At 46.4% G+C, this 15,122-nt stretch overlaps 1 protein-coding gene across 12 annotated transcripts in view; it reads right to left on the bottom strand.

Annotated features, from left to right (window-relative positions):
• RBFOX2 (RNA binding fox-1 homolog 2) overlaps positions 1-11,912 on the bottom strand; it is a 264,510-nt gene extending 252,598 nt beyond the window's left edge. For 6 of the 12 annotated variants that reach the window (XM_060112852.1, XM_060112856.1, XM_060112854.1 and 3 more), the window contains exon 1: positions 11,338-11,912. In XM_060112852.1, the coding sequence (XP_059968835.1) occupies positions 11,338-11,520 (183 nt within the window). In that variant the 5' untranslated portion in view covers positions 11,521-11,912. The remainder of the gene's footprint in view (positions 1-11,337) is intronic. The other 6 variants (XM_060112858.1, XM_060112862.1, XM_060112860.1 and 3 more) reach the window with 1 other exon arrangement.
• Between the last annotated feature and the right edge of the window lie 3,210 nt (positions 11,913-15,122).

Raw genomic sequence — 15,122 nt, 5'->3', positions numbered from 1 at the left:
CAAGAAAATCAAATATAAAGGTTTCTTAAAACAGGCTTCCCAGGATTAAAACACAAAGCCTACCAGGGAACACTTACTCCCGACTACTCCTAGAGAGACAAGTGCCAAGTAAGCATAAAGGAAAACTGCTCATCTACATGGATACCTGAGTATCAGTTAATCACAGCATTTTTATACAGCTGACAAAAGTCACTAATGGTCCGTGATAAGCACCTCTCTGAAAGGCTTCTGCTGTGTGGATGCCACATGCCAAAGTTAACCAACTGATCTCCAACACTGTAAAACACAGCCAGCTCAGAGCCAAAATGTTGCAGCAAAAATATCTATTTAGTATCACAAAGTAGTACCACAAGTAGCAGCTAAAGACCTGTAACACAAAGTACGGGGACAAAAGATGTGTATCTAATGCAAAATGAGCGGCAGCTGGGGAGGGGAGGAGGCCATCAACAGAAATATCAACTTCTAAGCTCTGACACAGACCTTTTAAATATGACCAGCATCACTTCAAAGTCCAGGATGATACCAAGATTAGCCAAATCACCTTACTAAAAGTCACAAATCAGGCTATGGTTTCAAGTGTGAACACAACATACAAAACACACCATAAAATTTATATGTGAGGATAGCAAACACAGACAAGTAGGAAATGGGCCACCTAAGTGACAGGTGTACAGCACTACTCTTCATTCTTCAAACAAGGCCACCTCTGACCCCTCACAGAGATGTGCAGCCTAAGACCAGAGTCATACTTTCAAAACAAGTGCTACCGACTCCCCCATAAGCTTTGTCAGCGCTCCCACTGTAAGACGCAGCCATTGTGAAGACTTCCTGAAGTGCCAACAAAATCCTCAAGGCCATCGTGCCAGCCACCGACAGTGACAGTGTTCCTGGAAGTCTGTATGAGGTGCAAGCCAATGAGCTCAGCTTTGTGGGTGCTGGGAGCCACCACAAGACATCTTCCAATTTTGCCAGTTCTTGCTTTGAAATCACACGATCTTACTATCCCCTCCCCTAGAAACCAAGAAATAGCAGGTAAAAGCTGTCAAAGCCACATATTCAGACAGATCAGGGGACAAGCCAGTCTGACTAGGGGATAAGCGACCTCATTTGCAGATTCTTTTGCAAAGGATGGGGGTGGGGGAAGGCTGGGCAAGAAATGGGGGTTGGGAGGAAATTAAACAATTCCTGTCTTCTACCCCAAATTATTACCCACCTTCCTCAGAATTTTTATGGAGCTCTGAACTGCAGAAGGAAAAAGAGAGGGGGAAAAAAGGCAAAGAAAACTCAAGGCTGTAAATGTGACTGTACAAAAATCCCCGAGAGGATGACCTATGAAACTAAGCTCCCTGCAACAAGGGCTAACTATGCAGCTGCTTTTTTACTTGCCTAACCGTCCAAGATAAATAGAGCAGGCTCATAGAAGCCCACCAACTTCCAGGAAAATGGAACCAAAGTCCTCTTGACTCACGACAAGCCACATACCCCTGAAATAAATCCCTAAATGAAATCCATACAGGTCTGCTCTGGAAATCATCCTGGCTGACAGCAACAAATGCCCCCTCCTCCAAACAGCTGCCAATTTGCAGAGAAAAAAGCTGCTCAAAATAAAGCAACTGGAACAACTTCCCATGAGCCTCAGTTCCAAAAGTGTTCCAACTCCAGCATTTGCTGGAGCCCACATGCAAACCCCACGGTGCCCCGAGACCACGTGCGCAGCTCCTCTCGTTCTACCAGCGTGGCTCCTGCTCCCCACCCCGAACCCCAAAGCTGAGAGACTCCCACGGCTTCCCCCGCCCATCCCTCACAAGAAGTCATGCTTTGCTTGTGGTATTAACAATTTAGGATCCAGCTAAATCGATGCAGCCCCAAAGAAAAATAAACAGTATGCCTCCTCAAAAACCAAATGCCTGGAATAAAATATCCAATACTCAGTGCAAAACCTCTTTTCCTCGGCAAAGGAGAAACCAGGGAACCAGCCCCTATATGGGAAAAGTCCCACATACCAGGGTATTATCTGAGGACTTAGGTCCCTAAAAAATCCGAGTATTATGGTTGAACACACCCATGTGGACGTCTAAATTTCAAAGGCTCAGTCTCCACACTTGGGAAAATAGGTTTCTAAGCAGTTACTCAACCATTATCATTTGGTTATTCAAAATTGTCATCTACTTCCTAAGTGGTACTTATCATGTGTGCTGTGCCTTGAACCCTCAGCTGAAACTTCTAGATGCCACGTTGTGCAGAACACGTCAGAAGGAAGTGATATAACTGGTCTCTCTCATTCCCTTTTTAGAACCTGCTTTATTCACTCAGAATCCGAAAAGCCAGAGGCCCATTTGCCTTTAAAGAGGCCCCAACTAAACTAGCAAGGGAAGTCTCAAGGCTGGAAAACAGGCAAGGATTACATAGGAGCACAAATCAGAAACTGAAAGGGAAGGAGGTGGGGATAACAAGGGCCAGGGAGAGAAGATTACTGTAAAATACTTCTATGAATCTGTCTCCAAAGCTGAGATTTAAAAGAGATTTAAAAGATCTATATCAGGGACTTCCATGGTGGCACAGTGGTTAAGAATTTGCCTGCCATGGGCTTCCCTGGTGGCGCAGTGGTTGAGATGCAGGGGACACGGGTTCGTGCCCCGGTCCGGGAAGATCCCACATGCTGTGGAGCGGCTGGGCCTGTGAGCCATGGCCGCTGAGCCTGCAGGTCCAGAGCCTGTGCTCCACAACGGGAGAGGCCACAACAGTGAGAGGCCTGCGTACCGCAAAAAAAAAAAAAAAAAAAAAAAGAATCTGCCTGCCAGTGCAGGGAACACGGTTTCGAGCCCTGGTCTGGGAAAATACCACATGCCGCGGAGCAACTAAGCCTGTGTGCCACAACTACTGAGCCTGCGCTCTAGAGCCCACGAGCCACAACTACTGAGCCCGCCTGCTGCAACTACAGAAGCCCGCACGCCTAGAGCCCATGCCCCGCAACAAGAGAAGCCACTACATGAGAAGCCTGCGCACTGCAACGAAGAGGAGCCCTGGTTCGCCACAACTAGAGAAAGCCAGCACACAGCAACTAAGACCCTACGCAGACCAAAAAAATAAAAATAAAAGAACTGAATCAATTTTCCTCATTTTCAAACATAGCCAAAGAATGATCTGAAAAATAGCATATATTCCATGAGGTGTCTCAGTTGGGTAATTTTCCTGCATCCATACAAAACAAGCTATAATAGCTTAGGAAATTCACTGGTTGAGAACAGAAAGGCTAAGGTCCACAGCCAATCAAATGGGTTTATTCCCAAATGGTGGTAATACATCTGAACTACAACACTCCAGAATCTCTCAGCAGCACCGTAAAAGGTAGGTCAACAGACTGCTCCAATGAACTGGAACAGGTTAGCTCTAATTGCCCCTTAATCGTGTGGTTCCTCTAGCTTCCTCAGCCACCCCATCACAAAGGCACTTTTTATACATATGCACATGCTCTCAATTAATATCTAAGCACAGGAAATGAAACATCACATTGCCATGCCCACCCTACACATTCGGCAGTTAAGTTCCACCCCAGCTTTTCGGTTTTCAAAGATCCCTCTCTCACCTTTAACCCTGATATCAATGGAAAGATCAGGTACCATTCACAAATCCCACAACACCTAGTCTTCAGAGGAGCTGGAAAGCAGACCAAGGGCTAGACCCCCCACAGGGAAAATCTGGAAAAACAATTAAAGCCATCTGCTGGCCCCAACTGAGGAGCAGGAAGACAAAGTTCACTTCAACAAGAATGACAGTTTCTTACTCTGGCCCAGGCACAGTGTGAGATCCTATGGATCCCAAAGGCTCCCCTGATCTCACAGTCTAGGTGGGGGTAGAGGGGCAGCCAGTTGAACAAATGTTAACCTAAAAAGTCCTAAAACAGAGGTCTGGACATGATGTTCTGGAAAGCAGCAAGAATGTGGGAGGGATGGGAGCAGTGACAAAAGGCATCCAGGAGGAATCAGTATCCCAACTTATTCTTGAAGATTGAGCCTTACAAACGAGAGAGAGAGATGTGAGGCAGGAATTTCAGGTGGAACAGAAACAAAAGCACAGAGGTATGAATGAGCCTGGGCAGCACAGCGTGCTCAGGAAGCTACAAGTCCCTTGCCATGGACTTGGAGGTGGAGTGTAGAAAGAAGCTAGAAAGGCAGGCAGAAGTCAGGCCAGAAGTACCTGGTAGGCCAAACGAGAGAATGGACTTTATCCACAAGTCAAAGATAAGCTATCAAATCATTTTAAGCTCCTTTAGATGGATGCCTCTGTTAGTAGTCAGGAAGGTGGGTTTGAAGAGTCCAGAAAGAGACCACAAGAGACAAATGCATCCCAGCCCAATTTCCACAAACAAAAATGAGAACAAAACATGCCATCTATTTGACGCAATACATTTAACCAACAAACCTTATAAAATTTGGAACAAAATGACATTTTTGCCACTCCTACATCCCAAGTACCACCAAAACAGCCAGTGCCTCTGTCACCCACACTCCCAAGAGAGATCCCACAGGTTCCTGAAATGTCCACATGCCCAATGCAGGGACAGTGACACTTCAGGAGTCCTTTTAGTCCTTAGGAAAGAAGTGAATGTCTCCTCTTCCTCTCACTGGAGAGACCACCATGACCAGGTCCATTCACCTCCTCCACGTGGATGTCAAACCAATTAGATTTCCCGGTTTCACACAATGCTCATCTCAGCTAACTCCCAACTCTGGCACTTAATCAATCAGAAGCACATGAACCACTCCATGCTGATTGAGCAGTAAGCAGAAGTCGTTGAGTGCTGCGTAGCAAGTTATAAGGGAGGCAAGAAATAAACATTTACTGCCGAGCTCCATGATGGGAACTTTAAATAATCTCAGTTTCTCATTATAGCAGCTCATCAGCTTATGCAGTAATTCCCCCAGTTCACAGATGTGTAAACAGGAGCTCAGATGTTAAATATCTTACCAGAGGTCATTCAGTTGGTTGGTAGGTGGAGGAACCAGGATTCAAATCCCAGTATGAGAAATTCTAAATAGTGTTTGTTTCACTACACCATACTTCAAGTATGTATGGATAACAAACATAATGACATATTAAGGTTGGTAATAATAACAACAATACCTCCCCTTTAAAAATTGAGAGGGGACGCACATTATACAGTCTCAGATGAAGGGATCACTCAGAGAAGACACAACTGAGTGATCACAACTGGAATCTTCAAATGCTCCAAAAAGGTCACTCCTGAGCATTAGTGACCAAAAACTGTTCAGACTCAAATAATCAAAGCAACCTGACTATACTCCAGAGAAATATATCAAATCCTCCATACCCTTCCCCTCAGGGTCTCTAAGACAACATCTGAAAACACTCATGGCTGATTGCTTGCTCTCCCGCATGCTCTCTCTTAAATGATTTCTCAAACTACTTTACCACCCAAATTACAGAAGTATGTCCAGGATTCACATGGCAGTTCTGATCCGATTTGCCCCAATCCTGGCTCAAGCAGCTTTGCACTACCCTCCTAACTAGATCAGCGCCAGCCAATAGGTTTATTCAGGCTGATCTGTGATGGATTAGATAATGAAACCTTAGCCATGTAAGCTGCCTGCTTGTACTGGGGCTGTGGGGGAGAAGAATAGGAAACTCAATACTCCTAGGGGCCACCTAAACACCACATGCACTCGCCATCCCTCCTCCATCTGTTTGCTCACGCTCCAATTACTGCCATTTCCTTTCCACCGTCTCGCATGCTCTTCCCTTCTGTCTCTGAAGGAAGTACACATTTGCCCCAGAAAAAGATGTTTACTATGCTTTACAAATGCATATCAAAAAACAATTCAAACAAGTCCATTCACTAAAATGACCATCTTTATTTTTTCCACAAATTATTGAAGCCTGATATCAAACTGATAGCCTGAGAGATGTCAAACCAGAGATTCACTAGCAACATTCTTGTTTACACCAAGTAGTACAATGAATTTCTTTCCCAGCCCTGTAATCTTGAGGCCTGTCTGCATCAGTCTGCTTTATATCAAAATGAAAGTTAAATCTCTAGTTAGCTTTTTGTTGTGTTCACATGTCAGTATGACAGAGAAAAAAAAAAATGACAACGTGGCTAGAAAAATGGGAGAGGAAGTTAGGAGACAAAATCAACTCAGGCTAATCTCTTGAGTTGCCATGAAGAATAATTCTACTTTGAATTCAGGTCTTTCTCCTTCTCAAAGACATTCCCAGTTTCACAATCACAAGCTTCCTTGTGAGGCTTGAAAGAAATTAGTAATTTTTACATGACTGTACCTCAATTTCTCCAACTACAATATTTACCACTCTGGTAGTATTATGGGATGAATGTGTGTGTCCCCTCCCAAACTAATATCTTGAAGCCCTAGCCCACGGTATGATGGCATTTGGAGGTGGGGCTGTTGAGAGGTGATTAGGTCATGAGGGTAGGACCCCCATGTTGGGATTAGGACCCTTATAAGAAGAGGAAGAGATCTCTGTGTGTGTGTGTCCACTAGCATACATGGGGAAAAGGCCATGTGAGCACAGAGCAAGAAGGTAGCTGGCTGCAAGCCAGGAAGAGAGCCCTCACCAGACACCAAATCTGCCAGCACCTTGATCTTGGACTTCCAGCCTCCGGAACTGTGAGAAACAAATTTCTGTTGTTTAAGCCACCCAGTCTATGGTATTTTGTTAGGGTGCCTAAGCAGATTAAGACATGTAGAAATGAAAAATTCAATAATTTTAGTGAGATATAGTTCAAAAAATCACTTGGAAGGAAAGCACATCGTTTTTATAACTCTACTCAAATGGTAGCACCATGTTCAGTTTCAGCACCAAACACTCAAAGTCCAAAGAGACATCCACCTAGGAGGAAAGACACCCAGAACCAAGCAAATGGGAAGATAAAGTACTTCAAGAAATACAGTATCTACAGAGCAATTACAGGGTACCTGGAAGCCCTTCCTTGAGACCAGAAAGTCTTCCTGCTACTAGTGGTTGATTCACCACTAACAGGAACAACTTCTGAACTCACTTAGCTACAATGGATTTATGACTCTATGGTCAGAAGCAGTTAGTTAGCCATGTAATAATCACATTCCAACACTTCTCTACCATAAAGAATTTTGCTGAAAGCTATAAATAATAATTAAGGTGCACCTTGCCTTATGAAGCAGCTAAATTCCTAGAAAGTTGCACAAAAATTGAATTTTTGCTCATCAAATTGTTTATATTCACTAGAAGAGCTAAACAAAAGAATTTATTCCCTGGTATGTTTAATAAAGCCCAAATTTTTCACATATATCAGACTTGCTTAAAGTGAAACAAACCTCTAATATCTATATATATATAACTCACTTAACTTTCTACCAGGTTAGAGTACAATATTTCCAAATACCTTCTTTCACAACTAACTACATCTCTCAAGCTGTGTTTCACTTTTCAGGTTGAATTTGTCTCTTCCCTCCTACTCTACAGTTCAGGGTTCTCTAATTCTAAACTGTTTCCAGGGCTGTGTGAACTCCTCTGCCATCCACATAAAGCTTCTGGATACTGGCCTTGAAAAGGAGTGACCCTTCCTCTCCTCTCTAGGGTTCCTTCTTAGCATAAGGATTATAACAGAAGCACCATAGACCCTCTCATGTCCCTGGTGCTCCACTTTGGGAAGTAATGATTTATCCCAAAAGTTCAGTGGCTGTAACTCAACAGGGTTAGAATCTGAAGCTTAGAGCCGTAGCTCCATTTAGTCTGTAGTCTTGGGAAATTAACTTCTGTTAAAAAAAAAAAAAAAAGGTTAATCCTTTGACACTCAAAAGATTGGGGAATTTCCTGAAAGTACTTTCACCCCTAAATTCCATGATTTTTTTCTATCCCTTAATTATTTGAAAAAGGTAAAATTTCAACTTCAACCTAACAGGCATTGAGCACTTATGTACCTAAAACTGTGAGGTATTACAAAGGATAAATACGAAGAAAATATAGTTCCTGTCTTCTAGAAGCTTACAGCATCACTAGGGAAACAAGAATAAAACAATGAAGGGACAATACAAGATGATGCATAATTAAGCATCAACACAACAGGAGGCAAGAGGAGGGTTTGACTGGTGTGGACTAAGCTGTCAGGGAAGGCTTCCCAGAAGAGCTATGACCTCCAAGAAACTCCATTTGTGTTAAGATATAAGAAAAAAACATGTGCTTTAAGACAAACCCGTATACCAAAAAGCAAGTTACTCTAGATTTTTTACATGTATGTTTACATGGGCCTATAGGCATGTCTACACCGCTGATATCATTTCCTAAAACTGCCTCGCCCCTGCTCGTTCTCCTCCAGCTACACTGTTTCTTGTTCTCAAACATATCAAGCGCACTCCTCCGTCAATGCCTCTGTACCCACAGTTCCTCTGCCTGAACACTCTTCCCTCAAATATCTGAACAGCCCATTCCCTCAGGTCATCCAAAGGTCACCTATCAGAGAGGCCTTCCCTAACCATCCTCCTCACCACTCTCTACCCCTTCCCCTGTTTTATTTTTCTTCTTAGCACTTAAGACCACCAAATAATAGTTGATTTCTTTACTGTCTGTCTCTTTCAATTAGAATATTAGTTCCATGAGAGCGGAGTCTTTGTTTTGTTTACAACCATATTTCCTAGGCTCTAAAACAAGGCCTGGCACTTAGCAGCTGTTCAATAAACATCAGTTAAATGAGTATTAAATATCCTATCATTCTTATCAGAATAATAGGAAGGTCCCAGAGACGTAGGTGACCTAGGCTTAAATTTTATCGTTTCATGAACATTATTTTTCCTTTACTCCCAATTATACCTCAAATTTCAACCTCCCTATAAAACCTTCCTTGACCATTTTGGCAAGAATGACCATCTCTTTCTTCTGGCCCCAGTGGCACAAATCCTCTGCAGGCTTTGGTTCTAAATTTTGCAATGCCTTGCGACACACATCTACCCTGTGGTATCTCTACTCCCGTTCCTCTGGAACTTACCAAAAAAATTCATATATATATATATATATATATATATGATATGCATACATACCTATGTATGATACACATACATATACGTACCCACACACGTGCACTGTTTTCTTTTTTTTTTTTTTAACTTTTCTCCCATTTTGGCTCCCCACCTCGATTGCAGACACCAAGTACCTTAAGATCTGGGAACTTGACATATTTTTTAGAGATAACTTAGAAATCACCCTGTACCAACACTGTATTTTACAACTAAGGAAACAGAGGCCCCCAAAGAAGGGATTTTCCCAGAACCATACAGGTAGTTGAAGGTAGGGGGCTAAATCAATGATGATTTGAATACCTGTGTCACATGGTGTACTGGACCTACAACAATGAGAATGCATAAAGTGAAAAATAAATAAAGATCCACAAGTACACAGAGTGAAAAAAGGATTCTCCGTGGGATAGTGCTAAGCTGCCCATCTGTACCCAAAGGACCTAATCCACTGCTTCCTCTGCATACTCCAAAGTCCCTATACACTGCTCCATTTCCAAATACTACTATCCTTGGCCAATTTGAAGGCAACCAGCAAATAATGGGCCCCAGGAGGAAAGGTGGGGAAGGCAGTGGGAGTCTCACTATTAACCATGATTGACAGAAACGATAAATGAATACAGACAGATATATGCACACACCAAGCAGAACATGCTCACCAGCACCCACATCCAATCTTCTCTCCTCATCATCCAGTGTTAACCCACCTCACCTTAAGTCTCCCCATATTCCTCTATATTTTCTCCATGGCCCAAGCTTTTACTTCTCACAAGCCCTCTGCCTGAGGGAGTTCAAATGGAGAACAAAAGGAGGCAAACGAAACAAAAGAATTCAAAAATAAACACCAAGAGGGTCACTTTACCCAAGTCAACACAAGTAATAGAGTGGCCTCTGCAAGGGAGACCAAGAAGCACACAGCAAACATGCCAGGCTTAAATACAGCTCCGTCTCTAACACAGGAAGTCAGACAGAGCCTTGAAAAGCAGAAAGAGAAGAGCACAGGAAGTCTTGTAGCACTGCAGAGATTTCCAAGAGTGCTGTAATGGAGAGAGCACAGGAATAGGAATTAGAAGACTAGGCTTCTAGCTCTAGTTTTACTACCAGCTAAGTGAGTGGCCCTAGGCAAGTCACTAGTCTGCTCTGGATTTTTGATTCACCATCTGTACAATGAGGTAGTTAAAACATTTTGGGACTTGAATAAAAAAAGATGAAAACTGTTGACTTTCTCCCACCAAAGAGTACTATTTTGTATAAGAATCTTCCAAGTCTCTCCAGGTTAAGAACTCCAGTCAAAGATGATGTCTCTGGTCCCTTCTATCTCTAACATTATGTGATTCTAAGAGAATTAGGCAGAAGTCTAAACGATTGCTGGTAGGTAAGCCTCACCGTTTCATAGTAAGTATGTTCTGAACAGAGACCAAATCCTAAAACCTGGGAAGGTTTCACGATCCTCCTCCAATTACTTAGTCAACTGACATCGTCACTACATTTGCCAGTCCCTATCCAAATCAACCAGTTTCTCCTTGAGTCCACAACTCAGAATCCAGTCTTCTAACAGCCCTATAAGTTTTCTTTTATTCCCCAGGACATTAAAGAACTAGTCGGTGCCCCAGCTATGTAAGATGCAACTGGCAAAGTACAGGAGGGGCAGGTCCTGTGTCGCCAGACTCAGTAGCTCCACAAAGTTAATGAGCTCGAGCACCACGGCGTCCCCTAACACTACCCAACTCCTCGTACTTCTCACACTCCTTGTGGAACTGATTTAACCCACAATCTAAGCCACATCCCCTTTGGGCTCTCGAGGAGGTTTCTCGCTTTTCACTCCTCTCCTTTCAATGTCGCTCCCCTTCTCCATCCCAGTTGTGTGTCGAGGGCTGACAAAAAGGCACTCCCTCTTTTGGGAAGGTTTCCCACCACTCTCTCTCCCCGTCCTTAACTGGGTCCCCGGCTCTCTGGACAACAGACCCAGGATCTCTCGGCTTCCATCCCACCCCAAGGAACTAAGGAAGGGTTTGAAGAAATAGAATCCATCTCAAACACGATCAATTTCCTCCCAACACCTATTCATGCGACGTGGCCCCCCGTCCCCTCATGGATCAGGACCCTCCGGGGCACACCAGGCTCCACCTGCACCCTTCGCCTCCAAGCCGGAGCTCGCCCCACCTTCCAAGCAGGCCCCGACCGGCCCCCTCCCACCTCCAAGCCGGGACCCCGGGCAGTCCTCCCCGCTCCAAGCCCGGGAGCCCTGAGCCGCCCCGCGGCCCCCGCGCCGCACCCCCGCGGTAACTGGGCACCCGCCCCGCACGGTCACCTGCATCCCGCCGCCGTCGGCCGCCGCCTCCTCGGTGCGCGGCCGCTTGCTCAGGCCGGGTTCGGCTCCGTCTCCTCCCCCTCCGGGCACCGGCAGCTCCAGCTCCGACTCCCGCTTCATCCCCCGGGCAGCGGCGCCGGGCCCGAGCTGAGGCGGCTGCTGCGGCTGGGAGCCTTCCGCCATCCGCCCGCGCCCCCCTCGCCTCCGGGAACCCGGCGACCCTCCACAGGCCACCTCCCCCTGGGCCTCGGCCCCGACTGTCGCGACAGGCGGGCGCGCGCCTGCCCCCGCCCACGCGAGCGTACGTGCGTGCGCGCGCGGGCCCGGCGCCCCCCTCGCCAGTGGCGGGCGGTCGCCGCTGGTCGCTGGCAGGCCGGCTTCCCGGCTCGGGGCAGCCGGCGGGTCGCGACGGACACTCGTTCGCGACCCTACGCGCACACACGACCTCCGGCCTGGCCCTGCCCGCCGCGCGCCCGGCCTCGCGGACTCACGGAGATAGCCCGCCGGCCCGCGCTCGTTCCCTCACACTGGCCCTCGCCACACGCCGGGCCGAGGGAGGAAGGGGGCGGTCCGGGCTCCCTAGGCGTGGGGAGGGGTGTTTATTTGGCGTGAGGTGGGGCTCGAGGCCGGAACGAGCTGACTGGCTGGGATCCTCCGACCCGCCACTGTGGCAGCCCCGGGAAGGCGGGGAGAGAGAAAGAAGGAGGGAGGGCCCGGGATCTGGCACTTCAGCCCGCGCGGGAGGCCGGGGCCCGGGATCTGGCACTCCAGCCCGCGCGGGAGGCCGGGGCGGCGGGGGAGGGGGGCGGGAGCCGAGCCCGCCGAGGGGGCGGGGCCAGCGCCCCTCGGCAATCTCCGCCGCCTCCGCTCCGGGCGCCCGAGGGAGGCCGGGAAGAGATCGGGGGAGCTCGGGAATTTACGGCGCGGTCGAGGGATTGTCCTGGAGGTAACGCGCGGCTGGAGTTACAGGGCAGAGGGGGCGGAGTCTGTTTCCCTAAGGGCGGGGCCACAGCCTAGAAAGGGCGGAGCTTGAGAGGCCCGAGGCCGCGTAGCAACTCCCTCTGGCGGGACTCGCTGTGCAGAGTTGTGCAGCGAATTCGCCCATCTGGCCGCGTCGGTTCCAGGCGAGGGAAGAGGCGCTCTGGGGGAGAGAGGTCTTTGCTTGCTCCCTCTCCCACAGGAGAATGGGGATCTCGAGTGGAAGGTCCAGGAACGAAGCCACCACTACAGGCCTCTCTCCCCAGTCCTGAAAGCCTTTACTCTAATCATAATTATTATCACATTTGTGGTCATCTTAATAATACCTGATGTCTGTAAGAGCTTCACAGTTTGCACAATGGATTCGCAGACCCGTTCTGGAGACGGTGGTATAAGCAGAGTAGATACCATGATCTCCGTTTCATTGATGGTGAACCTGAACCTTGGTTAAGTCCTGCAGATAAAAACTGGCAGATCCATATCTCAGGAAACCAGATCATATTCTCTTTCTTTGCACCTTGCTGCCTAACACTTTATTGCTTATCAATTTCGTGCAATTAGAGATACTTGTGCAATAGCTTCTCTCTCTTACCGGACTGTAAGGACTAAGGCGGCATCCACTTTCTCTGGGTTCCATGTCGTGCCCACCCCTGTTCCATCATTTGCAAAATGAGGAGATGATTTAGATCAGTGGTTTGAAAGCAGGGACGATTTTGCACCTACCCCTCTCCCCCAGGATGTCTGTCAACACCTGGAGATATTTTTGGTTGTTACACCTGGGGTGTGTTGGGGAAAGGGGTGCTGCTGGTGGATAGAGACCAGGAACTACTGGGAAAGTTGTTCAACATCCTACAGTGAACAGGACAGTTCCCACAACAGTTATCCAGCCCAAAATGCCAATAGTGCTGAGGTTTAGAAACCCCGGGTTAGATGATTTCTCAGGTCATTTCCAGATAGGCCTACGATTTATCCTTTGAACTTGGGTTTAACCTGACTAGCTCTGGAATAGTCCAGTGATAAAGATTCCTGCTTGGAGTCAGACCAACCCAGGTTTGAATCCAGGCTTTACCACCTACTGCCCATGTGATGTTGAACCACTGATGACTTAAGAATTTCTATATTGAAGGGGATTAGGGCCTGCAGACCGGGTGCAAGGGAAGACTGGAGGACTTGTCTTAAAGCTGAGTTTTCATAGCAGGCATATTGTTTTAACTAGGCTATGTTATAGACCAATAAAAATAGTCAAGTTTTAGCTCTGTTACTTACAAGTTTTGGTGCCCTGTGAAAGCTACTTAGCCTTTCTATGCCTCAGTTTCTTCATCTGAAAACTAGGATAATAATAGTACATTCCTGAAAGGATTATTGTGAGGGTTTAAATGACTTATCACACATTAAGAACTTTGAACAGATTGGCCTATGGGAAGCACTCAATAAATGATAAGAGGGCTTCCCTGGTGGCGCAGTGGATGAGAGTCCGCCTGCCGATGCAGGGGACACGGGTTCGTGCCCCAGTCCGGGAAGATCCCACATGCTGCGGAGCGGCTGGGCCCGTGAGCCATGGCCACTGGGCCTGCGCATCCGGAGCCTGTGCTCCACAACGGGAGAGGCCACAAGAGTGAGAGGCCCGCGTACCGCAAAAAAAAAATAAATAAATAAATGATAAGAATGTATCATTATCACTACCACTGTGTTTTTTAAATTACATAAGGTGGCTTTGTGAGGCTGCTAGAGATTAAGATGGTCAGACAAGCTCCCCAAGTCAACCTTTAGTACAACCATTGTTGGGCAAATCAAGTATTTTCACCAAGCCTTCAATTCCTTGTTTGTAAGATGACAATAATTGTCACAATGTTGTTCTAAGGATTAAACAAGACAAAATAAAGTACTTAGCACAGCGCCTAACATACAGTAACTGCTTAATAAATGGTAAATATTTATCATGTAATTTGTTTAGTGACAGTAAGCTACTGGCTAGGGACCCATGGGGCTGGAAAGAGAAGCTTAGACATCTCTTAATACCGCTATTTGGGCCTTTGGGTTGGGAGTGCAAGTACCTGCAAGCTTGTTCTTGAGCTCCAACCTAAATCAGCCGGTACTCCACAGCAGATGGAGCTTGATCCTGTCCAACCAAGCATTATGTATTTAAAGAAAAATTGGGATGTTTCCTGATGGACTGTGGAACAACAATGGCTATTTTTTTAACCTAGGGACATCAGTGTTCGATTTTCCAAAAAGTTTACTTTCTAGACTGGTATCTTAAGAATTCTTTTCCCTTCTCAACCTATCTTGCCAAAATACTGGAATCTAAATGATGCTAGGTCCTTCCTGGGCTGCTCCATGACCCAGCAAGAAATAAGATTTGGGATCAGGGCTGCTTGTGACTCAAATTATTGTTATCCAAGTAGCATACATGTCCCCTAAGAAATAGAGCGATGTGGTATGGGAATGTTTGAATGACCAGGCAGAACAAAGTGAAATTGGACCCTGCCTTGTAAACACACATTAAGCAACTAGGGAGGGAGAGAATAGAAGCCTATAAATAGTGGAAGAGGCCAAACGCACCCATGACGGCACAAAGACCAGGATCATTTCTTTCATATACATCTGCAGCTACCTGTTTGGGAACAAGTGTTTATAAAACATTACAGAGGAAGAGGACAATTTTAAAATATTTTCCTAGAAAGAATTTTGAGCTGCATAAACTATGGAAGTCCTAACATTTATTCATTTATCCACTCAACAAACTATGGGCAGGAGTCTAGGATACCAAAATGAGTAAGGAGCTCACAGTCTAGGGAAGAAGGGAT

This window comes from Mesoplodon densirostris, chromosome 11 (genome assembly GCF_025265405.1).
Source record: "Mesoplodon densirostris isolate mMesDen1 chromosome 11, mMesDen1 primary haplotype, whole genome shotgun sequence".
In the NCBI taxonomy this organism is placed as follows: domain Eukaryota; kingdom Metazoa; phylum Chordata; class Mammalia; order Artiodactyla; family Ziphiidae; genus Mesoplodon; species Mesoplodon densirostris.
The sequence above is the reverse complement of the archived record's forward strand: the minus strand, read 5'-3'. Positions and strand labels throughout refer to the sequence as shown.